Here is a 26921-nt window from a genome sequence, read left to right on the forward strand (position 1 = left end):
AAGTTCAAACAGACTTGTCCATCTGCTGAGGCCTTGCTGATCCTCCAGGCCTTCAGGCGGGCGGGTCCCCGGCCTTCTTCTCCTCCCATGAAGTGTTGAGAGCGTCCTGCAGAGTGCGGTTATCAGCTCGGAGGACAGGAGGGAGCACAAGAGAGGAGGAGGAAGAGGGAGCTAGAGGAGGCAGAAGGAGGGCAGCATCTGGAGACCTTGGCGGCAACGACCACAGACTTGAGGGTGAGATATCCCTGGCTCCGAGACAAGTTTATCTCGCTGAGCTCCTGGTGGCGTTGGAGATCAATGCCCCCTATCTGCACAAGGAAGCAAGGAACCTTGGTCAGGAGCTCAATCTGCCGCTGCTGCTCTCTCGATCGCTCCAGCGAGTCTTGAAGGGCCTGCTGTGTCAAGTCAGAGGGGAGGAGGGGAGGGGAGAGTGGGCCGCTCCTGTTCGTATCTCCTCCTCTCCGCCGCTCCCTCCTCCACCAGCGCGTGAAGGTCCTGGATGGTCTGATCGAGCTGCGAATTCTCCTCCTGGAGCTCCTGGTGGCAGGTGAGGAGGAGGGACGGGTTGACGCCTGGACCTTCTTCTTGGTTTTCAGCTCGTCGATCCTACTCTCCCTGATGACAGAGGCAGCGCTCAGGAACAGGACGGTACAAGTTGTCTGAGTACAAGAAGATATAGTCTTCGAGCATATGATGTGACATAATCCATTGCTCCTCCGACAAGGCTGCAAGTTCCCTCGCGAGCTCCTCGACATCTCTGCTCCATCCCTTTCACGCTCGAGGATCCGAGAAATCAAACAACACCTGAGCAGGCGTCCCTTCTCCGCCTCACGCGCTTCCACATCCTGCATGCCCATCCTATTTGAGACCCAACTACTCTCTCACCAAGCTGCGTCCTCCTCTCGCGCCCCCCTGCCCCTCTTCTCCTATTCCTCCTCCACCTTCTCCTCCTCCCCCTGCCCTTCCTCTTTCTCCCCTCATTATCCTTCTTCAGTCCCCTCTCCCTCCTCTCTCCTTCGTGATCTCCTCTTTCCCACCTGCTCCTCTGCCTTGGCCATTTTCTTGATCCAATTCTGCCGCCATCCCGTCAGCCCCTCAGCCCGTCTCTCCTTCCTTGCTCCACCTCTCCGCATGACTTGAGGTGGCTGGACAACTTCGTCAGCCACTCCTCCCCCGTCTGATTCTCGATCTCCTCCTCCTTGAGGAAGGAAAGGGTTTCTATCCCCTCCACCTCCCCGAGCACGAAGATGACGGCTTTCAGCAGCTCCCCTGTTGCGTTGGAGATCCATCCTGATGGAGTTGACAAGGGTCATGAATGAAAAGGGGGACAAGCGGGAGTGAAGGACCTTGATCGCTTGCGTCGTAGTTGATCTGCCAAGAAGTCAGTCTACATTGTCATCAGCATGATGGTCATCACGGTGAGGAGGCGAAGGAGGAGAAGAACGTGGTGGTGGTGGTGGTGGTGGTGAGGGAGGGAGGGAGGAAGAGGAGGTAGATGTTGAGGTGGAGAAAGAGGAGGAGATGGTGTTGGAAGAGGTGGGAGTTTAAGGAGGAAGATGATGACGAAGGAAGAGGAGAGGTCAAGGACTAGCGATCCTCTCACTTTCGGAAGAGGCGGTAAGGCAGAAGCTTTTGGAGATTCTTTCGGCGGAGGAGATGAGACTTTCTTGTTTTTCTGATGGAGAGGAAATTTAGAAGCTCTCAGACAAGAACGACCATTGACCTCCAGCTGTTTGACTTGTTCTCTGAGATGTTGCAGCTCCTCGCCTTTGATTGATCGTCATCATCATCATCATCAACAACAACAACATCATCGTCATCATCATCGTCGTCGTCGTCATCATCATCATCATCATCGTCATCATCAGGAGCCTTCTTACTCAGTGATACAGTTTGTGAAACTCTGGTTTCCCAGTCTTCAAACCATTCTTTCGTCTGATCCAGCATGTCAAACCATCAAGTCGCTGCGACCAGGGACAAACTCACTCCCCGCAGGGTCGTCAAGCTGTAAAAGCTCATGCTCTCAGCCGCTGAGTCTTTAGTGAGCGACAAGCTTCGATGCCCGACAAGCTCTACCGCACGACAGATCCCGTCGGGCGAATCGAAGAGAGACGGGAGAGCCAGCTGGTCCATTCAGCAAGTCCTGGAAGGAGGAACGTGAGGAGGACAAAGAAAGATTGACATCAAGGAGATGAAGACTGAGATGAGGAAAACATGAAGATGTTGGAAGAACGAAGATGAAGATGGAGAGAGAGGAGGAGAAGATGTGTCAACTTGAACGTCGTCGGTGCCTGAGGGGTCGACGTCGACGTTGTTGATGGCTAAGAAAGCTCTTGCGTGACTTTTGTCCGACCACCATCAACTCAAGACTACCAATCAACATGTCTCCGATCTTTTAGTCGACAAGTCAGGACACAAACGACTGTTCTTTTCCCTCACCTCAACCCGCCCACTCTTCTGCAGTCCGCAACCTGTCGGACAACTTCACCTTCTAGCAAAAGAACGAGATTGCAGTGCCGTGATAGATGTGGCTGACGAAGAAGCCAGGAAGAGGATGGTCCTGCAGATAGTGTAGACATCACGACAGCAAGATGTCGGCAACATCTCAACACTACTCTCTTCTCCATTCTTGCGCCGATACCCATGATCTGGTTCTGATCTACATTCCCGCAGTAGTTGTCCGATGACTGCGAAACAAACTCAGTGAGACTAAATGTCAGCCTGAAGGCATACGGGAATTGACAGTTTGAGGGTTTTCTGCTTCTTTACTTCCGGCTTGTGCAGGGCTGGAGCAGGATCCGCTGGTGGAGGATCAGCAGACGCTGAAGACTTTGACGATCTTGTGGACTTGGATGTAGGCTTTGAAACGTTGGCATGCTACGTGAAACAATCAAGGTAAGAATAAAAAGCCATGCAAGAACAACATTCTTGCTCGATCGTTGTTTGTTGTGCTTGTCGATCAATGATTTTCGATAGTTGTCATCAAACGAGAGGAGGTAGGATGCTCGCGGGATGATCTTGTACTCTTTCTCTGCCATTGCAGCAGATCATCTCAGCTATGTCACAAGTACGACAAGTCATAGTGTCTCAGACCTGACTCAGATTGGCGAAAAGAACCTTTATCTGCTTCCGCCTCTTTATGCTTCTGATGACTTGTCTTACCCTTCTTGCCTTTGCTGGATTCTGGTGCCAGAATCTCCTTACAAGGTGGAGATGAGGGGCGTGAAGAGCGAGGAGGAGGAGAGGGTAGAGGAGGAGGAGTAGGTGGAGGAGGAGAAGTGGGTGGAGGAGGAGAAGTGGAAGGGGGAGGAGAAGTGGAAGGAGGAGGAGAGGAAGAGGGTGGTGGAGAAGAGGGTGGCAGAGAGGAGGGAAATCGGATAGGAGAATTTTTCATGTCTTGTTCAGATTGTTGTGTGATGTTTTCGTTTGCTTCTTGTTTTCCACTGTCACTGACATTTGTTGTGGCATCCTGTACTCTCTGATCGCTAGAGTTGCCATCCATAGAATTTTCCGAGTGAGGGATGCTTGAGATGTTCTGCAGGTCATTCAGAGTATCATCCTCCTCCTGACTAGAGTTCGATCTGTCTTGTTCCTGCGTGTTCGACAGACTGCTGATGTCCGTATTTCCTTGCAACATCAGGTGCGGGCTCGACCTCTGCATTTTACAGCATTCACGTCACAACCCGATCATGTTGGAGACGGGAAAACAATCTCCTCTCACCTCCTCCAACGAGTCCAACGAGTCTTCCAACTCTGGATCTGGGCTGATACAAGACAATCACAAAAATGACATCCTTGAAGAGCAAATTCCTCACAAGATTGGCAGAGGGATGTCACTGCTCAAACTCGCTCCCGGCACTTCCTGTACGACCCACTCTGTCGACCTCTGGGAGGCGTTTGGATTGCCGTTGTTCCTCAGTGCAAGAATTTCTCGTAGGTGCCTGGCGGTCCTGGCGGACACGTTGTTTTGCGCCACGTCGATCTCTCTCACGAAGGGGTTGTTCAAGAGCGCGGAGGTGAAGCTCCTGCCCCCCACGTCCGTCATCTCGTTGTCACTGACGTTGAGGCTCAGCAGCCGCTGGTTCCTCTCCAACGCCAACCCGAGCTGCGTCGCACCCTCGTCCTTGATCTGCCCGGGATGACGTCAGCGGAGGTCAGCAGCCCCTCCCGCTCACCTTGTTCTTCCCCAGGTTGACGATCTCCAGCTTCGACGCGTTGAGGATGCGGGCGAGCCGACCGGCCCCGTCGGGCCCGATCTCGTTGTTCCAGAGGTTGAGGTGCTTCAGCGGGCTCCTGCTCGTGCTGATCCAGTCGCAGAGCGTTCCCATTCCCCGGTCGCGGATCTCGTTGCTTCTTAGCTCCAACCTCTGCAGGTGGTGGAGGGGGCGAAGCTCTTGAAACCGATGGGTCACCATGACAACCCCCTCATCCCTCAGCGCCATGTTGTTTAGCCGCAGGTTGCTCCTGCCCGACCACCTGCCCAGCAGGCTGGACAGCCTGTCGTACTTGGCGCGCTTGTCTTCCTCGGGAGAGTCCCATGGCACCGAAATCATGTCGGAGCAGCTGCTGAAGGATATGAGCAAAGAGAAGTGAGATGTGAGAAGAGCAGGCGCAAAGGGAGAAAAAGTCAGAGTGGAGGAGGGAAGACGAGGACGAGGACGAGGACGAGGACGAGGACGAGGACGAGGACGAGGACGAGGACGAGGACGAGGTCGAGGACGAGGTCGAGGACGAGGACGAGGTCGAGGACGAGGACGAGGACGAGGACGAGGACGAGGACGAGGACGAGGACGAGGAGGAAGAAAAGGATCTCTTCAGCACAAGAACGCGCTCACATGAAATTTTCGAACTTGCGTTTTTTTTTGTTGACTAGTCTTGTCAGAAAGAATCGGAACAAAGTAGGGCTGGAGTAAAAAAACTCTGCAACGGAAGAGCGGGGCTGAGGGAGCAGGGAGGGAGCGGGGAGGGAGAGGGGAGAGGCAGGAGGAAGAGGAAGCGAGAGGAAGGAGAAACGAGCAGGAGACATGAGGCGGAAGAGGTAGTCGCCCGCTAGCTATCGTCTCTTCGCCAACAGAATTCCACAAGCATGATCGGCACGTCCGAACAGGAAGCCCGGCTCAGCATGAAGAGCTTGGAACGGGATCTCATCAGCCTGACAGCCAAGAACGAGGATCTCCGGGAGAGGATCCGGAGTCTGTCTAGCATACGGCGACCAGAAGCCCCTGCTGCTCCTTCTTCCTCCGTCAGGGAGCAGCAGAACGATCTGCCATGGAAGCTTCAAGCCAGGTTCAGTTCTGTGCTCAAGGAGCTCTACGAGTGCTCGGGGGACTGCCAGCGGAGCAAGGAGCTTGAGAACGAGCTGCAGATCGCCCTTGGCATTGACAAGGTGCTCGCAGTGGATGGAAAGGAGTCGTACGAGGAGTACGAGGTCAGGGTTGCGAGACAGTGGGAGGTCGCACAGAAGATGATCAGCCTGTCAGACCTTGGGATCCTGCGGGTCATAGCAGAGTGCATCCCAGGAGGAGGAGCTGAAGATCCTCTTGCTGGGCTGCAAGGCATGACGGCAAGTACTCGTGCGGAGCTGTGCCATGGGATGTTGGCAGCGAAGCTTGCGGAAAGCCTGGAGAAGGTTTCGGCTCCCCGCGGGAAGGGAGGAGAGTTTGTTGAGCTGCCTTGCAACAGCAAGTTCTCCCTCAACGAGTCAGCTCCTTCGGGTCACAGCAGTGAGGCTGTCTACGGGAAGCTCGAGGAGTTCCATGGCGGACTGATCGATCGCATCGGTCTGCCGCATGTGAACCTGTACAAGGGCCTCGAGGACGACCACTGCGGAGGGAAAGATGCCAGGTACCAGTTCACCACGGGCAACTACAAGATCCAGACCACGACCCTGGACGAGTGGAAGGCTTTGACCGACCCTGAGGTGAGAAGAAAACTGTCACAGGGCCCGAGGGAGATCCGAGACGTTGAAGAGCTCCTTCGCCATCCCCTGGCTGTCAAGGCTCAGCTGCTCAGGGAGGAAATTCTTGCCTTGCAGCTCTACACAGGTGACAGGCACGGAGTCTGACGAGGCACTGAAGTTCTCACTCTTTCCACAGGCCCCATGTACTACAAGTACAACGCTGTTCTTCGGAATCCGAGCAGCTCAAACAACAAGTTCGCCACTACCATTCACTGCATTGTCAGCGGGCTCGTCAAGTTGTCTCGGTTCACACCCCTGACAGAAAATCGGCGAGTGCTCAGAGGGTTGAAGGGGCTCAGGTTGCCCGAGAACTTCCTGAAAGAGGACGAGTATGGAGTATCGGGAGGGGTCGAGTATGGGCTCTTGAGCACGACCACAGACATCATGACGGCTATCCAGTATGCTGGGGATGGGGATCCTATCATCTTCGAGATCAACTGTGGGGCCATTGACCGTGGCGCAAGCTTGGAGTTCCTGTCTCAGTATCCCGGAGAGAAGGAGATCTTGTATCCTCCGCTGTCATACCTGGAGGTGATCAAGCAGCCGCGCTACACAGAGGTGCAGGGGAGGCGAGTGACGGTGCTGGAGCTGAAGATCAACTCGAACATGACCAGCATGAAGATCGAAGACTTTGTCGGGAAGCGAAAGCAACTTTACACAGCGCTGATGGCGAACATAGCCAAAGAGGTCGAAAGAGATCTGAGGGAGTGGAAGCCAAGGATCAACGAGCGCTTGAAGAGCGCGCCATATGATTTCATGTACATGACTTACAAGAGCCTCAAGAAGTCAATCACCTCTGAATGTAGAAAGATCCTCAAGAAATGGATGGCCCAGACGGCTGAATGGTACAACGAGGAGAACAACTACAAGGAGGCGATAGAGGAGGCCATGATGACAAAGGAGATGGCAATGAATAAGATGAGGTACTGGATCGAAGATACCACGGGGGACTGCCAGTGTGCACCCCTCATCTCAGAGAAAATCAAGTCTGTGTACTGGATGACGATGGCGGACTTGCACAACAGACTGAGCAGCAAAGCCTTGAAAGAGGAGGAGCGACTGGAGCTTAGCAAGCGCTTGTGTGAGATGCACGGCACCTCGATCACCAGTGGAGAAAGCAAGGGCGAGCCTCCCATAGTCCTGGCGGTCCTCCGAGGGCAGAGAGAGTTGATACCTCTGCTCAGGGCCGCAGGATGCGACATGAACGCCCGGTTGGCTGATGGACGGACAGCATTGCACCTAGGGGCCATGCTGGGCATGCAAGGATGCGTCAAGGACCTGGTCGAGGCAGGAGCTAATTGCATGATAAGCGATAAGCTCGGCAGGACCTGCGCCCACTTCGCGAGCTCAGGGGGCAAACTAGAGATGCTACAGCACCTGCAGGGCGTGTGCGAGGAAGGGCTCCTACTAGTGGAGGATAAGCAGAAGCAGACATGTGCGCACGAGGCAAGTAAAACGGGGCAGGTGGAGGTTCTGAGGTACTTGAACGACACATGTGGACAAGAGCTCCTGCTCAGGAAGGACTTTGAAGGGATGGCTTGTACAAACCTTGCATGCTATTATGGCCATCTAGATGTGATCAAGTACTTCAAGGATACCTTTGGTCAAGAGGCACTCCTGAACGTCAATAATGAAGATGAGACCTGTGCAGTGACTGCTTGCTCAAGGGGATATTTGGTACTGGTGAGGTATCTATATGAGACGTGCGGACTGGAATTCATAAAGAGGAAAAGCCAGCGGGGGCTGACTTGTGCGCATGTTGCGAGTTCCGGCGGGCACCTTGAGGTGTTGGAGTACTTAGAGGAGATCTGTGGACGAGAGTTCTTCTTCGAGCGAGACAATGAGGGGAATAATTGTGGGTTGTATACGACAAAACAGAGTGTCCATGATTTCTTCGACAAGGTATGTGGCACAGACTTTAACAACGTTCGAATTGTAAATTCTTGATGCAATGAAATCTAGACATCAATGATTCAAAGAGTGAGGGTATAGCAGAGTCGAAAGGAGATGCGTGGGAGAGGATCAATAAGATTCTTTCCACAGCACTCCAGATATGTCAGACAAATCGACAGAGATATTCTTGTTGTTTTACAAGCTTCTAGATTAGAAACTATTGTCACACGTATACTGCTGTTGACAGCGGGTAAGCAGTTCCATCCCCTCGGGCCCGCCATGAGTCACAAAGATGCTCATCAATCATCTTGTGGAGATGCACATCAAGATCGTCGATGTCGGAATCCGAAAGGAGCTCGCATGTTTCGGTCAGACCGTCTTCCAACTGAACATGACTCAGGTCCCTCCCGTCTGCGATCGGCCATGACATCTCGTCATAAATCGAGTGTTCATCCAAATCGACAAGATCGATGTTCGCAGTATCATTCCTCTTGCTCTCGCAGTATTCCTTCTTGTGCGTTACATGTGAAACGCATTCTTCAGCCAGAAACAAGCTTGCAATGAGCTCTCGCTCATTAAGATCGTGGAAGTTTATGTCAGGTTCGGACCATCCGATCTCTGATTGCTTTTCTCGCGGGAGATCACGGTTGTGAGGTTTCTCTGCATGATGAACATCTTCTTGTAGGCTGAATATGCTTCGCTCGACAAAGGTAGGATCATTCCAGGCTTGACCTGGCCACATATCCTTCGCAGTCTGCTCCATCCTCACCGGAGGACCCTCGCCCCGGTCATCCGACTCGTCATTGCAGGTAACGATAGGTCGAGTTGTTGGCTCGAGATCAGAGATGGTAGGTTCTGGTTGACACGCTGGAGAATGAAGAGATGCGACATGCGGTCTGATTGAAACCATCCGGGATCTGTCGCTCGAATCGCTTGATTGTTTCGAACACGTTTCTGTGTCACCATCCGAAGTTAACGATGTATCTTGTATTTGTAATAGATGAGCATCATGTTGACAGTTCTCAGATGTCCAGTAAGAATGAACTACTTGCTCGTTGTCTTTCGTGTCTGGAGTGACGATTGGATCCCAAATCTTGTCGGGGAGCATAAATCGCGTACCTCCCATGGAATCTGGTAAAACCAACAAGGCAGCGTCTTTGTCCTTTCCGCTCTCATGGATGGATGAGTCGTCCTTGCCTGACTTCGCCTTGCGACTGTGGAACTTCGGCCAAAGACAATTCCACATACCTTGAACTGTTGTAGTTCTCTTTAGATGGACAATACAGGACCAGCACTTTAAGTTGCTACGACGAAGAAACTTCTGTCTCTCTCCTCCCCGATTCTTCGTACAGTCTTTCTCCTCCTCCCTCTCTCTTCACTTCCTTCCTGTTCGTCTACTTACTTCCGCACTATTCCTCTCACTCCCGCATGGATTGACAAGAGGCAAGGCCGCACCTTTGGGTCACCCCACCCCACCCCACCCCCACCCCCACCCCCACCCCTTCTGACCCCTACCGATCTTGTTTTACTTTCAGCGAAAGATACCCCTGTACCTGACCAGAAGAGGCCAGCTCAGCACCAACACGGTACCGACCCCTACCCCATGAAATCTCCGACATGTACCCGGCCGAAAAAGAAATTTGCTACTCATCGTCCCGAGTCCGAGGTTTACCACCCCTACATTTCCGCAAAATAGCACCCGTTATGATGACCCCTTCCCCCCTGTGACCCCACCGATTCCCGGCATTTCCGCACGATACAGTGACCCCTCCCGCTCCCCAAGAAAGATTTTGAAACTTATATCAAACTCCATTCAAATATTTAAATTATTGAACAGACAATTCCCGTAATACGAAAAGTCAAGATGACCCTACATACTTGAATTAACTTTGAGTAAAAGCAGTACCGCCACCCCAGAGTCACAAGTTTGGTAACCGGCCCGGTGAAGTTTCGGCGTGCAAAAGTCATCCGGGTGGCTCCAGACCCGGCGCCTGACAATCATGGGCCCGGGGGCCTAGGACTCCAGTGACTGTGACTTTGAGTAAACCGTGACTAACTACTGATTGAAGATTTGTTCCTTCTGCAGAACTTCCCCTTACGCCCGCAATGCTGACCGTCAGCATGCTCAGGACCTCGAAGCATCGCGTGCCCGCACCCCCCTCACATCCTCCTCCTCCTCCTCCTCCTTCCCCCTTATCACCATCCTCCTCCTCCTTCCCCCTTATCATCCTCCTATTCTTCCTTCTGCTCTCTCCTCTTGCCTCCAGCCTGCTATCGCTGCTCTTGATCCCATAGCCTTCCCTCTATTCCCCAATTCCCCTAGTTTCCGCTCCTGCCGCGTCCTTCTTGTTCTACTTTATGACATGCAACCTTTTTCGTTTCCCTGTTTCGACTGCATTTGAACCTGCATAATCCACTTGTCTCCCTCCCCTTCCTGCGGCATGCAGAATTGTAGTGTTTCCTCACACGACTCTGTTTTGATTGAGATCGTCTCTTCAACGTCTTCACCGTGATCTTGGACTCGATAACGAAAACTTTTGATACTCAACTCCTGACAGCTCTGCCCCGACAGGTCTGCAGCATTCTACGTTGCTATCAGAGGTCTTCGAGATTCTCCACTATGGCCGACAACTCATTGAATCCTAAGCTGACTCCGCTCAAGTGGATCCTTGGGTCATGGAAAGGGGATGGGGAGGGAGGGTATCCTGGATCGAAAGATAAAGACCCCCTCCACTTCCTCTACACCGAGATGTTGACATTCAGCGCTCCCAACTCTGCCAAGCCCGTCATCGCTTACGATCAGAAAACGATCAGTCGGGACGGGACCAAGAAAATGCACGCGGAGTGCGGGTTCTACAGGGTGACAGGAGACGATGGCCAGATCGAAGCGAACATCGCCCAGTCCACCGGGATTGCTGAAGTACAGAAGGGAAGCGTGAAGGACGACGGCAAAACTTTGCTGCTGGAGAGCACTGTGGTGGCGAATGCTGAGAAGGTCAAGGCAATTCACAGGTCGCTCAAGTATGATGCTGCGAATGACCAGTTGGTCATCTTGACCAGCATGGAGGCGTCAGGACATCCGATGACGCAGCATCTCTCAACGGTCCTGAAGCGAGTCTCTTGATGGCCCTGACAACTTGGCGAGTACTAATAAAGGCGATGAGACATGGTGGGAATCTCTCTGTGGATGAAGAATATAACAGTTCTGGTCAGCACAGGGATGAACCATTCATTCAATACACAACTAGAATAATACACGACCAGGGAGGAATTCGAATGTCCCTGTCTACTTACATACGATTGTGTCTTCTACCAAAAGTCAAATCTTCACTCCAATGCGGGAACTTCGGAAGCGACCATATCTGGGTCGGGGAATTGGCATTTATGGTTGAATCTGATCTCGCAAAGAAGAACTCTCAGCCTGCTCCTTCTTTGTCTTCCTGAGAACTTTGAGTGTCAAAACATTCCAAACTGTTGGCAAAGATGTTCGACCGCTTGTTGGGCTGTTTGGCTTGCAGACCATTGCGAATCTCTTGTTTCATCTCTTCAAGTTGTTCCTACAACAAGATCAGACAAAAGGACTCGTCATCAACAGGTGCAAAGACCTCAGGGATTTCGAGATCTTCAACCTTAATCAAACTGGCGTGAAGCAGAAGTCAACTCCATTGATTCAACACAAAGCAAACAGCCCCGATAGCTCTGCTGTACCTTTGAGGACGATTGTGATAGCGGCTACCAAGACAGGCTCCTGCCTTTGGAAGAATTCTCTCTATTGAAGGAGGAAGCATGAGCCCAAACTGATCGACAGACAAAGATCTTTCAACAACCTTTGATAATCTTTTCAACCCTGTCCTCGTGCACTTCGTCTTTATGAGTTCGCTGGCAATGAAGGTCATAAACACGGCATATTGTTCATATCCTCCCTCACCTCCCAATGTAATCTGCACTGCCGCGGAGTCCTGCCCGGAAAAGACTGCAAAACGATTCCAACATCAGAAACTAGACCTGCCCCCCTTGACAATCACTACAGTGGCTATCTGTGCCCATCTGAGAACAGGTATCAGCCAGCGAGACAAGCAGAGCATGAAGGACAGACCTTCCAACTCCATACTCCTTGACCAAGTCTTCGAGCTGATCAGACTCAAGTCACCATGCCGTCCGAGGCACACATGGTACAGTCAACACACCATTGCATGCTCCTCTGCCTTCCACGGGCGAGCTTGCTGTCACGGGAATGAACCGATGAGATAGGAGGGGCAGACAGACAGACCTGACGACGATAAGGATGCTTCTGGATCCAGTGATCCCTGACCTGGTCAGCCCTCCTGCTCTCACCGATCTCCATCAGCCCTCCACCTGGGATCCTCCTCTCGACTTCACCTCCCTGGAACCAACTTGGCGATTTCGATCCACGGCATGCTCTTGGAGAGCTCTCGAGGGTCGCGAAGTTCCCCGTCCTCGTCCCTGGAGGACGCCCAGGGCGCAAGAGACTTAACTGCTTGCTGCAGAACTTCGTCTTCCTCTGCTTGTAAGTCAGGAGCAGGCGGCGCTCGTCGGATCCGATGCAACCTGGGGACCAGGGACCTTTCTTCAGGTCGGGGTTGATCCGCTTCCACCGCTGCAGGCACTGCTGTTCGTTCCTGTTGCATCCTCGCTCCTGCTCATCGGGTTGGAGGTGAACGAGGAAAGACTACCTTCCTCCCTAGTCACCTGGATGTATCTTGCAACTCCTACCCAATCATTCTCCGCAATGGTTTTCATGGCCTGCGGGAAGCCTCAAGGCAAGTCACAATGGGGGGAGCCAAAGTCCAATACCATCACGAGAACTTCGTCTTCTTCTTTCGTCCAGTTTCCCGTCCTCACGAGGTTCCCATTGTGCACCCGTTGATAGTAGGTGAAGAGATCGACAGGAGGTCGATAGACTTGAAGCTTCTCCTCCATCTTTCGTCCTATCTCGGCCCATGACAGCCCAGATTTTACTGAGGAAACAAGGAGCTTCTCCTGCTCCTTGCTCCACTCCTTCCTTGTTATCTTCGGATCATCGACATTCGTAAATTGTACAAAACTTTCCTCACTCCCCCGTTTGAGCTTCCTCCACATGATCTTCCCTACCTCTTCCCACAACTTGGGATCTTGGAGCACTTTCCTGCACGGTTCAGACAAGAGAACTTCATGCTTCCTCGCTGATAGCAGCTGGTCCCCCTGTCCTTGCAAGAACAGCATCTTCGTGCAGCAGTTCGCAACCTCATTGACCAGCACTCTTCGTTCAGACAGTCGCCACCCTGCGACGCTGTGTTCAACCGGGGTGATGGCTTTGTCAGGGTGACGATCTAGAAGGTTGATCCCAAAGAAGGACTCGCTGTCATCCTTCCTCGCCGCCAACTCATGCCGGCCCTCTCGCCACCGACCCCTCCTGAACTTCTCTACCTTCCTGCCGTCGATGATCCTCATGAGGTCCTCTCGCTGAGCCTGCATGTCCTTCCACTTGTCTCGGTTCCTCTCCTTCATCTTTTCGATGTCTTTCAGCATGTCGAGGATGGTGCCATGCAGCGCTCTGTTCTTCTCCAGCGTCTCTTTCCTCAGCCTCTCCCTGCCTTCACTGCTTCCCCCCTGTGCTCCTGCCGCTCCCTCGTTGCGCTCCAGTAGGTGATGCTCTTGGTTGCTCTGAGCCCATTGCAACAACGATGGCAGGACTTCCCCACCTCCCTCCTCCTCCTCCTCCCCAGAGTCATCACAGGAGTCGAGAAACTCGTCCATGTCATCCTCCTCCTCCATGCCATCCGCCTCATCGGCCCACAACCCCTGCATGCTGCCCTGCTGCAAGAGAAGAGGCGGTACCCCTCGAGCTTTTCCTGCAGGGAAGGGCGGGAGGAGGAGTGGGGCAGCGGGCGCAGGCGAAGATTGGGGGCGGATGCTGGGGCGGATGGGGGAGGGGATGGAAGGGAAGGGAAGGGGATATTTTGCAAGGAGTGGAATCGGGGGGAAACGGGGCGGGCAGGGAAGAAGGGCCTGCGGTTTTGGGGCGCAATGGTACGAGTGCGGTAGGGTGAGCATGCGCAGGACTAGCGCATGTCCCTCCTTCTCCTCCTCCTCCTCCTCCTCAGTCTCGATGTTAGGATGCTGTGCTCCTGCCCAACCATGACCTGCTCTCCCGCCTGTTCGGTTCCATTGAGGATCCGAGGAGGATGTGCGGACGGGAACATGCCACAGCCGTCGGCCATGCAGCAAGCGAGCGGAGGGGAGGGAGCAGGAGCATGCGTGAGGCGGGACAGGAGCGAGCAGCCCGACGATCCCTTGCTGAAGCTCGCCAACTCCTCCCTTCCGCGATCCCGACTGAAGCGACTGAGCATAAAGACCCTGGTCGCTATCCTGAGGCTGAGATCAAACACAACTCTAGGTAGCTAGTGCAGCTGATCGCCATGTTCCCCTTACACGTGGTCGTTAAGGACAAGAGGAGCTAGCAGACAAGGATGGGATCATCGAGAGGTACTGCTTGTGCCTTGCATCTCACCCTACTCCCTGAGCTCCTGCAAGGTTGCTGGAGCTGAAAGCTTCTCCGAAGAAACCAGGGAAGCCGAGGAACGGGGCGAGGAAGGAGCCAGAAGTTGCGGAGGGCGGCGACAGGAGAGCCTGTCAAGATCCTCCCGCATCGAACGCGATGGCGAAGGCGCTGGAGGGGATGCGCAGTCAGATACTGTCGGTGGTGCAGCAGAGGATGTGGCTAGAGGCGAGCTTGAAGGTGAGGAGGAGGAGGAGGAGGAGGAGGAGGAGGAGGAGGAGGAGGAGGAGGAGGAGGAGGGATGCAGCGTGTGATGGAGATCTCTTTAGGCTCAACGGACTCTGGAGGACTCGCTGCTGAAGACTTACAAGGAGATGGCTGGCGAGCCGTTCGAGGTGCCATTGAGCCACAACCTAGTCGGAGAGCCGGAGGAAGCGATTGGCCTGAAGGGCACAAACTCCTCGTGGTTGAAGATGACGGAAATGTTGTGATACTTACGATGTGCGCGCGCCTGATGTGAAGACTTCAGGGCTGCGGGCGAGACATCAGCTTCACCCAGGGCGCCTGCTAGGGCAAGGGCTGCTGCCATGTCAACTGCCCCTAACGAGGGCGCTGCGAGCCTGGTCTGCGCAAGTGGGGTGCCGTATGAAACGTCGGAGCCTCAGGTGAAGCGGCTGAGAGCCGCTGAGGAACTGCGGGCGCTAGAACAGCTCAGAAATTCCGGGATGTCGTCGCAGCCATCGCCTCTTGCCGAGCGGAGGGCGAGAAGTTCCAACGTGGACGAGGAGCCAGAGGGTAAGGCGGGTGTTGGTTGGGCATGCAAGGTGAGAGGCTGTGTAGAATCGTTCTCCGACCGGACGTTCGGAAACGCGGCGGTCCCGTCGCTCCAAGAGTGGAGGAGGCAGTTCCCATGGACCCTCCAGGTCAACCAGGTGAGTTGGAGTTGGCCAACTCGAAGATGTTCAGCATGTGATGGGAACGTTGCCAGGTTTTGAAAGACATCTTCAACCTCTCTTCCTTCCGTCCTCTCCAGCTCGAGATCATCAACGCGTTCCTCGCCAAGAAGGATGTGTTCGTGCTGCTCCCGACGGGGGGAGGGAAGAGCCTCTGCTACCAGCTCCCTGCCATCATCATCCCAGGCATCATGGTGGTGATCTCCCCGCTCCTGTCTCTCATGCAGGACCAAGTGGAGCAGCTTCGAGCGCTGGGGGTCGAGTGCATGATGCTGAGCTCGGCAACGAGCAAGGAGGAGATGAGGGAGGTGCTGGGTGCGATGACCAAGGGATCATGTAAACTGAAGCTCCTCTACGTCACGCCCGAGCGGATCTCCAAGAGCAGGCTGTTTCTGTCCAAGCTCGAGCAGGCGCACGACATGCAGAGGATCTCCTCCTTTGTGATCGACGAGGCTCACTGCTGCTCCCAGTGGGGCCATGACTTCCGCCCCGACTACCTCAAGCTTGGGATCCTCAGGAGGCAGTTCCCTCGCGTGCCCATCATGGCGTTGACAGCGACAGCGACAGACAAGGTGCAGGAGGACGTCTCCAAGATGCTTGGGATAGAAAGGAGCGTCGTCTTCAGGGGCAGCGTGAATCGTCCGAATCTTGTCTACAGGGTCGAGGAGAAGCCGTACGCGTCCAAGGACGTCTTGACAATGATACTGTCAGTTATCAAGCAGAACTTCTCTGGGAAGAGCGGCATCGTCTACTGCCTTTCTCGTCGGGATGCAGAGGACGTGGCTAAGTTCCTGGCAGAGAACGGCCTGCGGGCGCTGCCCTACCATGCGGATCTCAGCGACGAGTACAGGACCAGGGTGCACCAGCAGTGGACCAAGGGGATCGTACACATCATGGTAGCGACCATCGCGTTCGGGATGGGGATCAACAAGCCCGACGGTGAGGAGGAAGGACAGGACTGAAGCGATCGCTGACTGCCTGCCAGTCCGTTTCGTCATCCATCATTCCATGTCCAAGTCCCTGGCCGCCTACTACCAGGAGAGCGGGAGGGGAGGGAGGGACGGTGACAGGGCTGTCTGTATCCTCTACTACCGCCCCGGGGACCTGACGAGGCTTTCCACCATGTCATTCCACGACAGGAACGGCCTGAAAGGTCTCCATGCTGCTTCTACCCCCCCTGCCTGATCCGAACCCGCAGGCATCTACGAGATCGTAAGGTACTGTGAAGCAAGCTCCTGCAGGAGGCAGATCATCCTCTCCCACTTCGGTGATCAGGCCGCGGGCCTTGAGCGATGCCCTTCTGGAGCCGAAGAGTGCGACTGCTGCTCCCGGCAGGGTCAGGGGAGTCAGCAGGCAACTGACATCACAGAGCATGCCAAGACCGTGCTGTCAATCATCTCCCAGGAGAAGAAATCCATGACGCTCAACAAGATCGTGGAGGTTTGGCGGGCAGGGACCAAGACCTCTCCAGGTACCCGCTGATCTCCTCTCCTCTCCTCGCTGCTCCCTGCTCTGCTGCCTCTCCTTGCTCTCATCTCATCTCCTCGCTGCTCCCTGCTGAATCTTCTACTCTCCCAAGGGCAAAGTGTCAGGTGTCCTCCTAACTTCAAGAGGATCCACAACGAGCGCATCCTCGTTCACATGCTCCTGGAAGGCGTCCTCAAGCAGAAGTTCCGGTCGACTGCCTACGGAACCAACAGGTCCCTCATGCTGGGCAGGCTGCTGGGAGCGCCGCTGACCTTGTCTTCAGCTACATCATGGCCGGGCCGCAGGCGAACTCGCTGCTAACGGGGAAGAAGAGGATATGGGCGGAGATGGGGGCGGCGTCAAGCTAAGACGAGGGCAAGGGGAGAGCAGGGGGGGAGGGCAATTGAGATGCTGTCATGTGAATGGGATGTAAATTTCTTGGTGTCAGTAAAATCTTTTCTCGTACTTGGACCTGCAGCAGGGGCAGAGGCTGTCGACCTCCGCCATGGCCGACGAGAACCGCTCGAACGACTCGAGGCAGTTGGCATGGAAGAGGTGCGAGCAAGAAGTCAAGACTTTCTTCTTCGACGGCCCCCCCAGGTCGCAGAGGCAGATCGCACAGTCCTGCTCGTCTCTCTGGAGAGCTCTCGCCTCCACCATTTCCCAGTCGACCTCCTCTCCTCGTCGCCGTTCTCCAACTCCTCCGCATCCTGTGAAGCAAACATGCTTGTGAGAAGGCAGCGCAAGCAGAGTAGACAGTGACAAAGGAGGGAGGGGAGGAAGAGAAGGAGAGGAGGAAGAGGAGAGGAAGCGATTTGACTGAGGAAAGGAGACTGCAAAATGGTAGAAGCAAAGAGGGGAATCAGAAATGGGAGGACAGGTGGACGGGGGGAGGACAACAGGGGGGAGGACAGGGAGGTGAAGCAAGTGGTAGAGGCGTTCGACCAGCTCCGGCTGAATGTCCGAAGACGCCTCGACTGAACTGTAGGGCTAGCTCAGACTCTCTGAACAGGTCGTCAAGGTCTTGATCCCCTGCCATGCTGTCAGCACCGACAGCTGCCAGCTCTGACTCTCACGCTCGGCATCGAGTGCGCTGAAGAGCCTGGCTGAAAGCTTCTCCATCCTCTTGTAGTAGAACTGCCTCCTCTTCTCGGGATCCGTTGGCACAACCTATCTCGCCAGCGTCACTTATAACCGCAGTAGCGGCGGCGGCGGCGGCGCAACAACTACAACAATCAAGGTGCTCACAGTTTCAACAAGATGGTTGAAGATCTTCCTTCCCGCATGCCCTCTCCACACTGCTTGCAGCTTGACGGCACAGACCTTCTCCCAGTTCCTGGTGGACAGGTCAAGAGGAGCTGAGCCAAGTGTCCTGACTCATTCCCACCTCCTCCCGTCTTCAAACAAGCGCTTCTCGTAGTTCTTCATCCTGCACAGCGGGCAGGACTTCGCCCCTGCGAACCTGAGCTCCAGTCAGACAGGAGCTGCCTACGACAACAGCAGCATCTGCGTGCTCACCGCTCGAAGGATGCGAGACAATCTTGATGGAATACGTGGCTACAGGACAGGATAACCTGACTCTGGTTCAGCATTCAAAAACCTCCACGAGCCTGGTACACCTGAGCGTCCGCACGGAAAGACTCTCTGCAGATCGCACAATCATTGCAGCTGTCCTGACGGCCTCTGCGCAACAAAAGCTTCAGCTCGCGACCCGACAGTAAGACTCCGGCTCCTTGCCTGGATCTCTCAGCTACCGACATCCATTCTTCCCTGGTCAACTTGGAGGGCGGAGCAGGGACAAGGCCCAGCTTCTGTGCAAGAGACAGGTCTTCCTTGTCTGCTTTGTCTTGCTTGTCGTCCATGAGCGAGCACAACTCCTCCTGCTTCTTGACTTTGGGCTTCCTAGTCCGAATCCTCCCTGACGCGCTGATGTCTACTTTCAAGCTTCTCATAAAGTGATCCTGCAGCAGCAGGCTCTCAGTGAACGCTCATGGCAAGTACAAGCTGATCTGTGAGACGCCCTTCCTCAATCCTTCATCCTTACACTCTTACATCCCGGATCGCTCTTGCACGGTGTCGACATCATACCCAAGAGGAAATCTTGGCGAAATATTCCCTTTTCCATGCTACTGGAGGTACACATCTTCTGTTTCAACTACATATGTGTTCTACTTGCTTTCATCTCGCTTCTCTCATCTCATAGTTGTGTCTTCACCTGCATCGCAGCCGCCATCAGCGAGGCGCTTTTCTCCCTTGCTGCCATGTCCAACGGCCGGTGTGCTTTCAGGTGAAAAGTTTGTTGTTTTATCTTGAAAGGTTTTAATTTAGCTGAAGAGTTCTCTAATTTACAATAAAGTGATTAAATTTAACATTATATTGTTTAATTTAACCCAGAGAGGGCCAACTCAACTCAAATTGGCTTATTTTCTCCAATCAGCAACTACTCTCAAATGCATACTCCTTCCATGGTTTGCAGGGGTTGCTGAACAGCGACAGGAGCAGAGGAGGAAGAGGAGAGAGGAGAGGAGAGCGAGAGAGCAAGGGGACTGAGAGGAGAAGCGTGTCAGGTGCGTCCTTTGCTGCTGGCAATGTCGCCACCATGGACTTTTCTGACTTGATCTTGGCGGTGACAGGCGGAGTGCCGGCCATGAACAATTTGCCCGTTCGGTCGGCGTACAGCATCGCAACACAACTGAAGTCGATCCGATCTCTGTGGATCAACGACATGAAGATCCAGAGGAGATGCACTAGGACGGGTTTCGTTGGTATGTTTGATAGAATGATGGGCAAGAAGATGGTGGGCAAGGTGATCCTAGACACACCATTTCTTTGCTCAGGCCCAATGCTCGTCCCGTACTCAGCTCAAATTTTGTGCGCAGGACAGGGACGGCAACACGTACTGGGAGATATGGAACCCCCATGGGAAGTTTAACCCTCGGCGAGAGATTCGATATGCGAAACCACTGGTGCTGTGTTGCTCAGGTTGTTTTGAATGACCAAGGGCTGACATGCAAGTGCAGGAGGACGTCGAATTCCACGAGGTGATACCTGAGTGGAGACTCTGGTTGAGGTAGAACTCTTGTTTGCCGAAGAGGAGCCTTCAGGTTTGACTGCCTCCCGAAAAGGCACATCAAGAAATTCCCTCCCACTGATGAAGAGATCGAGAGGGGGGAGAGGGAGCGAGCGGAAACTCTGAGAAAAGCAAGGTCATCATGCCTGGAAGAATCTCTCTCCCTTCTCCTTGACGCCATCGCAGGGAGATAGAAGCAGAAGACGCAAGGCTCGAGTCCCTGTGGGAGCTCAGGAGTACGATTCGTCCCTTGCTTGCTCCCTACCTTCACTGATGCCTCTCTGTTGCGTCAGACCCCGACTACCAACCATCAAGCAGCAGGAAGTCAGGTTTCTCCTCGCCTGCATCTGATGGGAGGATCTCGTTGACGTCTCGCAGGACTTGACAGGTTGCTGGAACACCACCGTTCAAGGCACCAGCCCAACGCAGCCAGCGGGCCCGGCAAGGGCGTACGCTATGTCGAGGAGTACGATCCTTTCTCTTGATACAGTAGAATCGTTCAAAGTTTGACAAGAAACATTACAAGCTAGGGGAGTTGTTCCTCTTGATTCATCGTGACTTGCGACCGTCCACTGTCCGGGATCGGACTTGGAGCCTCAATCAGTGGCGACCCCGGGGCCCGGTAGTACCGTACTACCGTAGACTCGGTGAACCGTGAACTTGAGGCCAGTGGCTAGTTCGGACAGGGTCTGGCAGGGTCCACTCGACAGTGCCCGGCCTCAGGCTGGATAGATATTCACAGTCATTAACAGTAACGGAAGTTCCGAGTCATCACTATGACATCCTAGCATACAGTCGCCTACCCTGCCAAAGCAACATGGTACAAGTCTAAAAAACTCATACTTCGTCAAGCCACCGACGCCCTCCGGGAGGGCCAGCGACTCAGACGGACAGAGCCGGGCCCGGCCGCCGGGCGGCCCGGCCGCTCAGTGCCAAGGCTCGGCGTCAACTGCACGATACAGATCTGAAACGTAGAATCCCCGACATGCCAGGAACGGTCGGAGATCGCTCGGGAGGAAGAGACAAAGAGGAGGAGGAGGAGGAGGAGCAAGAGTGATGAAAGTCGCGGACAACATAGCCGATAAAGCCGTCCTCAAAAGGAACAGGAACAGGAATAGGAAAGAGCGAATGGCTGGAATGTGGACTTGATTCGCACATTTGTCACAGTATGAGGTGGTTAGGAACAGCATGCCTCATCGTCCTTTGCTGCTGGACCCCAGCGATGAGTGGGAAGATCGAGATCCTCTCACCGAAGGATGGGGCCCGCATCGACAAGTCCGATCCCAAGGGGTTCGCTCTGCATGTCAGAGTACACGACTTCAGCATCCCAGCCGAAGGTCACGGCAAGATCTTCCTGGATGACGAGATGATCGCCGTGATGGAGGAGTCCGAGGTGCGTCAGATAGACCCCAGTGCGCTCCTCCGTGCTGTTCGAGTGATGCTGCTTCATCCTTGCAGGCGTACTTCGAGGTTGGGAACCTGAGGGAGATAGAGGCGGGGGTCCATGCTATCACCTTGAGGCTGTACGACCTGGATGAGAACATGGTGGGGATAGAGTCAAGCTCCAAGTTTGAGCTGATCTCGCATGGAGGAGAAGATCCGCTCAAACCTGCAGACGATCCGAAGAGAGGAAGGGGCGATGGGGTCAGGCAGCAGAGCACGAGGGAGGAGGATCCTTGCGCCATGGACCTGTCCAAGACGACAGTCTCTGGTGTCTGCTGTCTCCCGACCCTCTCGTTCGCCCCTGATCGGCACGTTCAGGATTGGATCGAGCTTCTGCTGGCATCAGCAATGAGTTCACCATCTTCCCACGCAACAGGCGGGGGTTGCTGATCCACCCGGAAAAGTGCAAGAGACCGTTGGAACTGACGGTGAGGCGAAAAGGACAAGGGACGAGCGTGTATGACGAGTTTTGCCAGGTTGTTGTGATACCCGCTCCTCTAGACCACAGGATGATTCGGGATGAGGAGGGTAGGTACGTGTGCTCGTGGACCTCAGAGTATGCAGGAACCGTGAAGGTGAACTGAACATTCCACCTTGTATCTAGAAGTGCACGCTGACGAAGATCTCAGGTGGAGATCAAGTACGGCAAGGACGGGAGCCGATCAGAACACGTTCAGGGGAGTCCCTTCACTGTTGAGGTCCGGCAGATGTATACAGTGTGAGAGTACTTGAGCGACCATGGATGGTCCAGTGAGATTTGAAAACAGGTTCGCTGAAGGTCCGATCAACCCCAAGCCCTCGCCTTACAATGGACACTATCTTCATTCCTCCAGGGAGCGTCATCATCACATACCTGAAGTTGCGAGAGGGGATCCACTGGTAACGAATGCTTCCCGTCTCTCGGACCTGAGATGGACAACAGGTGGAAGGGGGAGACAAGAAAGGAATCGATGAGCTCTGCTCTGGCAGGCCACAGAATGGCCTAATGGGTCGATGTGCTTTTGTTACCATGATCTCTTCGGATTCGTACTTGTCAGGTATGCATATTTGGCGCAATGAGCTATCAGCAGAATCGAGGGCAAACGACCACTGAATGATTTCCAGGAGCCTTGACTCTCTTGTATAGCATTCGCCGGACAGGGAGCAAGATTGATTTTGTTGGGATGGTAACAAAAGACGGCATCTCGCCACACACATTGAATTCATTAGAGGTAATCATTGTCAACAGTACTTTTGTTGAGGAGTTCTGACACCAAACCCACAGAAAGCAGGGATGATTTTGATCACAGTGGGGAGAATGAAAAAACAGAACATCCAGGACATGAGTGAGGTGATTTGAAACAGAAAAATGAGCAAACGTTGTTGTTATCAACAAGGGATGTTGGCAGGAGCGATGGAATGACAACTACACCAAGTTGAGGCTGTGGCAGCTTCCATTTGAGCGACTTGTGTTCTTGGATTGCGATATGATAGTCCTTCAGGTGCGATGAATTGAGTTCTGTTGGGGATCTTGTCTCAATTTTGGCAATCACTTCATCACAGCCACTGGACCACCTGTTTGCCTTGAAAGCAAACTTCGCCGCTGTTCCCGATGCATTTCATCCCTGTTATCTCAACACAGGTAAAGCTTTCTTCTATCCTTTGAATGCTCATTGTCTTGGTACAGGGTTTATGTTCATCAGACCTCACAACGACACTTTCCATGCGATGGCTACTCTCATCGATGAAGTCAGCAGTGAGGAAAGCGAACAGACGCTGGTCAATCATTACTACCTTGACAGGTCAGGGATAGCAAGCTCCCCGCCCTCCTCATGACAAGTGATGGTTACAGGTACCACGTCTTGCACTATACCTACAACTTCGCGAAGCACAATGTTATGTCGCCAACAAGATTTCAGATCTACGTCGAGGTTCGTGCGTCCTTCCATGTGTTCCGCTTCTCTCAACCTACTCCTTGCAGAGGTACATGGACACTGTGAAAGTCGTTCACTTCCTCGGAGTCAAGGTACAGCGCGTCCTTCTTGTTCTTACAGCCTCTGATCTCCCCCTCCTCCCATCAGCCCTGGATGTGCTCAAGAGACCACGACTGCATGCGACATGTCTCCTGGTACGGCGGTCAGAGCAACATGTACTTGTACGACTTGTGGGTATCGACTCGTCGATTGTTCTCCCTCTTAATTCCTTGCCTAGGTGGTGGTCCATGTTCGAGGAAATGTGCGAGCTGGAGAATGTAGTCTGCATGAACTGATTAACCGAAGCTCAAGAAGTTTTGAGATGACTTTGTTGTACATCACCACACTCTGGCATCTTAGGATCAAGTTGTCAGTCTGCCTCTACAACACGAGACATCAGCTGCTTCTCTCCTAACTTTGCGCACTGCAAATCTGCCTCCTCTTTGTCTGTTGTGTTGCAGACAGCAAATCCAGTCGAATGAGCTGTCTGCATGATGTTGTAAGCCTTCGACTTAGAATGCCCGAACACTTCGCACAGCACTTGACAGACATACTCCTTGGTGTTGACGGGCTGCATCATCAGACCGTCAGTATCCATCACATCGACACACAACAGCAATGGTGAACGAAACATAAGAGCAAGAAAGAACTCACATCATTGAACAACAAGACGTGGTAAGGCTTGCCGGGGGTCTGCTCAGGAGTACCCTGTGGAGCGACGATGACTTCTGGCTTCTTCTCCAGCACAGCTCCTCCACTCCCGCTGACCATCGTCAACGAGCTCCTGCTGACGACAGGAGCAGCTCGAAGTAGGCGAACCGAGGGCATAGAACTGCCAGCCTTTCGCAGCAATGGGGACATGCCGGACATACCAAAGGCAAGAGGCATACGAGGCGACGAGGAGGCGTGAGAGGAGACGAGAGGTTGGGAGATGGCATGGGATGGGCCGGTAGTGGGAGATTCAAGTGGGGAAGCAAGAGCAAGCGACATTGTCGCAGCCATGGCGACGGCCAGCATGATCTCTTTCGCACCCACCGGCGCCATGTTTGTGCGGATGAGGACCCCACCCCCTCCCTCCACCCGATCTTCACGAAGTTTGACCTGTAAAGTACTCACGGGGGAGGGGTGGGCGGATACCGGAGGCCCTCATACCGTCGTGTTGAAAACCCCTGGTTGGACCCCCACCACAGTCTTGATCACCCCACTACCCCTTCCCACCTAAGTTCAATTTTCACCCCTATTATCACGATCGCAAGCAGGGGTACTATGTAAATTCAAAGTACCCCTACCCCCAAATATGATACACCCATCTCAGGTGTGGATTCTTGGTGGTTTTCTTCATGGCGAAGCAGGCGGGGCAGGGAGGAGGGGGAGGTGGGCGCGGGAAAGCATCTTCCTCGTCGTCTTCAGGAGCAACAGCGACAACAGCAGGAGGATCGGGCTCGGGTGCAGGGTCGACGGGTGAAAGGCACATTCCCTTGATGAACAATGTCTTCGATAGCATACCTGATGTCGACATTGTTTTCAACAGACCAAAGAGACCGAGACATGAAAAGCGATCTAAGAAAGACGGTGAGCAGTCAGAGGCCAGGAGATCCGAATCCAATTCCTTGCCGAGTCAACACCAGGACAAAGCAGCCAAGGGAGAAGGGAAGGTGAAAGATGTGAAGAAGTCCAACCCCGGAGTGGAATCGAAGAAAAGGAAAGCAGAGACTGGCGTGAAGCTCGAAATGTCACCTGATGTCGTAGTCCCAGACTTGCAGGAAGTTGCTTCACAGGAAGTGAAGAAACCAAAACTAACTCATGAAATTTTATCATCCTCGACGGATGCCACAACTAAAGACGAGCGGGCATCAAGGCAGCACGAAAATCTTGAAAACGAGCAGAAACCAAAGGACATTGTATTCACAGCCTCAGTATCATCGACAAACTTTGAAAATGAAGTCAGGACAAGACTGCCTGAGACAACACCCTTGAAGAATTCGGAGATCAGTGATAAGACAGCTGAGAACGCCAATAACAAGGAGCAACATTCCACAGAACAAACGACTGAGTATCAAGGAGCAGCCGAATCTTCGGATCGAGATACTCAGTTAGAGGGTCTCTGCAATGAGACGGAAAGGCACATAGATGGTTTGCTGGAGGATCAGTTCAAGGAGATACAGAGCATGCTGTGCGATTATGACAAGGACCTCAGCATTGACAAGACTCGGGACGTGATGAAGCTTCTCAAGTTTCAGCACCTCTCTGTGGATCAGACCTCCATGCTGATCCAAAACTTGTGGAAACTGACTGAACTGTTCATCGAGCTCGAGAAGTTCAAGGAGGCGGTCGACTGTCAGCTCGTGAGCTCCGTGCTAGGGTCTAAGGCAGACGATGACCTAGAAGGTGGTGTAGAGGAGAGCAGCCAAGAGATGGAGGAGGGTGAGTTGCAAGCAAGCCAGTCAGACCGCCAAGACACAGTTGTCGAGATCAACAGAAGGAGGGAGGGAGATGTCCCTAACACGAACTCTCTCAGTTTGCAGACACGGATCGACTTGAAGGAGAAAGGGTACTTGCCTGAACGAGATTATACATGCGACATCGTGATCAACAGCACGAACATGGAAGAATGGCAGGCTTTCGTGACGTTAAAGATATTCAAGCTGGGATTGAGCTTTGAGGCGAAAAGTTCAAATGAAGCTTCGAGGGATGCGGCGAAAAAAGGCGCATTTGAAAACCTAGAAGCTCGTATACACGAGAGGGCCTCTGACCTCAAGCCCAACCATGAGACTCTAAAGAGAAGCAAGAGTGAGTTGTTTGAGCCGGTCACTTGGGAAGGAGTCATCCAGATCCAGGTTGGGAAAGAGGAAAATTTGAACAAATGTGACATTGATCATGATGATAGGAACGTCATCACCAGTTTCAGGCAGGAAATTACAAGGCCCAGTTGAAAAGTGGACCAGCATCCGATTTGATCAAGTCATGGCCAGGGTAAGGTATTGTCTCCTCTACGGATCTGAATCGTCCACTCAACAGAGAGTTTGCTTTGAGATTGCGGATGCTGAGCACTGCAAGAAGCTGATCAAGAACAGGTGCGTGAAGTACCATGTTTCCCTATTCCGCCCTATCCTGATTATCTCTCACGTCAGGCCTTCGAAGTGCAAAGTCTCTGTAGTCGAAGTAACGCCGATGGATCGCATCAACAGCCACCAGGATAAGCTCATGCAGCTCTTGAAGGCATGATGGGAGCCTTGTTAGTGAGATAGAATCGTCTTACGATGTTTGCAGAGTGGAAAAGCAGGATGCTTGAAATCAACACGCAACCTCTACTGCTACAAGGCCTATCTTTTTGGGTCTAACAGCCAGGTATGATTGCACACAGGGACTTGCATCCCTTTTTTTCGACCCTCTCTGTACGAATTTCTTGACGTTTAATTCGCTGCGCAGATTCAGAAGAGGCAAGGGACCCCTCAGGATTCGTTTGTTTGTTTCATAATATCGGATGAGACTTCAAAGACCCTGCAGGATCAAACTATCCGTTGCAAGCAGTGCCACCAAAATTTTGTTTTGACAGTGGGAGAGCAAGAGTTCTTCTTGGTAAGAAATCTCATCCTGCCATTTCGATGTCGAGAATGCAGGAAGAAGCGCAAAGAGAAATGATGGACAATCCCAGAGCGTTGAGCTCCTTTCAAAGTCTGTAAGT

At 53.3% G+C, this 26921-nt stretch overlaps 11 protein-coding genes across 11 annotated transcripts; 6 read left to right on the top strand and 5 right to left on the bottom strand.

Annotated features, from left to right (window-relative positions):
- Positions 1-52: 52 nt before the first annotated feature.
- GUITHDRAFT_101097 (hypothetical protein) lies at positions 53-4553 on the bottom strand (the record flags this gene model as incomplete). Its single annotated transcript, XM_005840318.1, has 20 exons — positions 53-106; positions 207-278; positions 330-392; positions 579-615; positions 668-757; positions 805-845; positions 1038-1073; positions 1124-1290; positions 1347-1387; positions 1724-1935; positions 1987-2030; positions 2077-2143; positions 2616-2687; positions 2734-2877; positions 2925-3031; positions 3163-3199; positions 3455-3655; positions 3722-3764; positions 3816-4129; positions 4176-4553. The coding sequence occupies 20 exons, from the start codon at positions 4551-4553 to the stop codon at positions 53-55; spliced, it is 2220 nt and encodes a 739-aa protein (XP_005840375.1).
- A 2537-nt stretch (positions 4554-7090) lies between these two features.
- Positions 7091-7546, top strand: GUITHDRAFT_58236 (hypothetical protein; the record flags this gene model as incomplete). Its single annotated transcript, XM_005840319.1, has 1 exon — positions 7091-7546. A coding segment is annotated over one exon (456 nt), but the record flags the coding sequence as incomplete, so codon positions are not given.
- A 529-nt stretch (positions 7547-8075) lies between these two features.
- Positions 8076-9098, bottom strand: GUITHDRAFT_101099 (hypothetical protein; the record flags this gene model as incomplete). Its single annotated transcript, XM_005840320.1, has 1 exon — positions 8076-9098. One exon carries the CDS (start codon positions 9096-9098, stop codon positions 8076-8078), a length of 1023 nt encoding a protein of 340 aa, XP_005840377.1.
- A 1374-nt stretch (positions 9099-10472) lies between these two features.
- GUITHDRAFT_101100 (hypothetical protein) lies at positions 10473-10976 on the top strand (the record flags this gene model as incomplete). Its single annotated transcript, XM_005840321.1, has 1 exon — positions 10473-10976. One exon carries the CDS (start codon positions 10473-10475, stop codon positions 10974-10976), a length of 504 nt encoding a protein of 167 aa, XP_005840378.1.
- A 258-nt stretch (positions 10977-11234) lies between these two features.
- Positions 11235-13660, bottom strand: GUITHDRAFT_101101 (hypothetical protein; the record flags this gene model as incomplete). Its single annotated transcript, XM_005840322.1, has 14 exons — positions 11235-11292; positions 11345-11409; positions 11458-11491; positions 11561-11621; positions 11680-11731; positions 11781-11811; positions 11858-11899; positions 11949-11983; positions 12040-12075; positions 12123-12177; positions 12233-12374; positions 12422-12509; positions 12563-12616; positions 12668-13660. 14 exons carry the CDS (start codon positions 13658-13660, stop codon positions 11235-11237), a joined length of 1746 nt encoding a protein of 581 aa, XP_005840379.1.
- Positions 13661-15348: 1688 nt separating this feature from the next.
- Positions 15349-17139, top strand: GUITHDRAFT_64555 (hypothetical protein; the record flags this gene model as incomplete). The annotated part of the gene is made up of 5 exons (XM_005840323.1): positions 15349-16243; positions 16290-16457; positions 16503-16775; positions 16884-17004; positions 17055-17139. Coding segments are annotated over 5 exons (1542 nt in total), but the record flags the coding sequence as incomplete, so codon positions are not given.
- Positions 17140-17191: 52 nt separating this feature from the next.
- Positions 17192-19050, bottom strand: GUITHDRAFT_161039 (hypothetical protein). Its single transcript, XM_005840324.1, has 8 exons — positions 18987-19050; positions 18391-18732; positions 18290-18345; positions 18159-18233; positions 18020-18107; positions 17848-17941; positions 17717-17803; positions 17192-17481 (listed from the first exon to the last, which is right to left on the bottom strand). The coding sequence occupies exons 1-8, from the start codon at positions 19032-19034 to the stop codon at positions 17216-17218; spliced, it is 1056 nt and encodes a 351-aa protein (XP_005840381.1). The 5' UTR covers positions 19035-19050; the 3' UTR covers positions 17192-17215.
- Positions 19051-19370: 320 nt separating this feature from the next.
- GUITHDRAFT_101104 (hypothetical protein) lies at positions 19371-20326 on the top strand (the record flags this gene model as incomplete). Its single annotated transcript, XM_005840325.1, has 7 exons — positions 19371-19577; positions 19651-19737; positions 19792-19841; positions 19897-19977; positions 20028-20077; positions 20135-20170; positions 20220-20326. The coding sequence occupies 7 exons, from the start codon at positions 19371-19373 to the stop codon at positions 20324-20326; spliced, it is 618 nt and encodes a 205-aa protein (XP_005840382.1).
- Positions 20327-21063: 737 nt separating this feature from the next.
- GUITHDRAFT_101105 (hypothetical protein) lies at positions 21064-23532 on the top strand (the record flags this gene model as incomplete). Its single annotated transcript, XM_005840326.1, has 16 exons — positions 21064-21234; positions 21300-21552; positions 21603-21712; positions 21761-21859; positions 21914-22002; positions 22052-22163; positions 22207-22321; positions 22425-22495; positions 22549-22614; positions 22673-22765; positions 22827-22905; positions 22951-23065; positions 23116-23194; positions 23245-23289; positions 23345-23418; positions 23475-23532. 16 exons carry the CDS (start codon positions 21064-21066, stop codon positions 23530-23532), a joined length of 1629 nt encoding a protein of 542 aa, XP_005840383.1.
- Positions 23533-23534: 2 nt separating this feature from the next.
- Positions 23535-24306, bottom strand: GUITHDRAFT_150401 (hypothetical protein). Its single transcript, XM_005840449.1, has 2 exons — positions 23891-24306; positions 23535-23807 (listed from the first exon to the last, which is right to left on the bottom strand). The coding sequence occupies exons 1-2, from the start codon at positions 24251-24253 to the stop codon at positions 23607-23609; spliced, it is 564 nt and encodes a 187-aa protein (XP_005840506.1). The 5' UTR covers positions 24254-24306; the 3' UTR covers positions 23535-23606.
- Positions 24307-24724: 418 nt separating this feature from the next.
- On the top strand, positions 24725-26919 carry GUITHDRAFT_101107 (hypothetical protein; the record flags this gene model as incomplete). Its single annotated transcript, XM_005840327.1, has 8 exons — positions 24725-24808; positions 24865-26101; positions 26145-26209; positions 26255-26310; positions 26368-26398; positions 26507-26584; positions 26666-26815; positions 26857-26919. 8 exons carry the CDS (start codon positions 24725-24727, stop codon positions 26917-26919), a joined length of 1764 nt encoding a protein of 587 aa, XP_005840384.1.
- Between the last annotated feature and the right edge of the window lie 2 nt (positions 26920-26921).

The sequence above is a fragment of the Guillardia theta genome (assembly GCF_000315625.1).
Source record: "Guillardia theta CCMP2712 unplaced genomic scaffold GUITHscaffold_6, whole genome shotgun sequence".
NCBI lineage: Eukaryota > Cryptophyceae > Pyrenomonadales > Geminigeraceae > Guillardia > Guillardia theta.

Excerpts from the sequence above, each read along its gene's own strand:
- GUITHDRAFT_161039 (XM_005840324.1), bottom strand. The coding sequence starts at position 19,034 with ATGGCAGCAAGGGAGAAAAGCGCCTCGCTGATGGCGGCTGCGATGCAG. Across the intron at positions 18,346-18,390 it reads CTTTCCGTGCGGACGCTCAG|GTTATCCTGTCCTGTAGCCA; the intron begins GTGTACCAGGCT and ends AACCAGAGTCAG. Across the intron at positions 17,804-17,847 it reads CAGCGCACTCGATGCCGAGC|GGGATCAAGACCTTGACGAC; the intron begins GTGAGAGTCAGA and ends ACAGCATGGCAG.
- GUITHDRAFT_150401 (XM_005840449.1), bottom strand. The coding sequence starts at position 24,253 with ATGCTGGCCGTCGCCATGGCTGCGACAATGTCGCTTGCTCTTGCTTCC. Across the intron at positions 23,808-23,890 it reads ACGTCTTGTTGTTCAATGAT|CCCGTCAACACCAAGGAGTA; the intron begins GTGAGTTCTTTC and ends CTGATGATGCAG.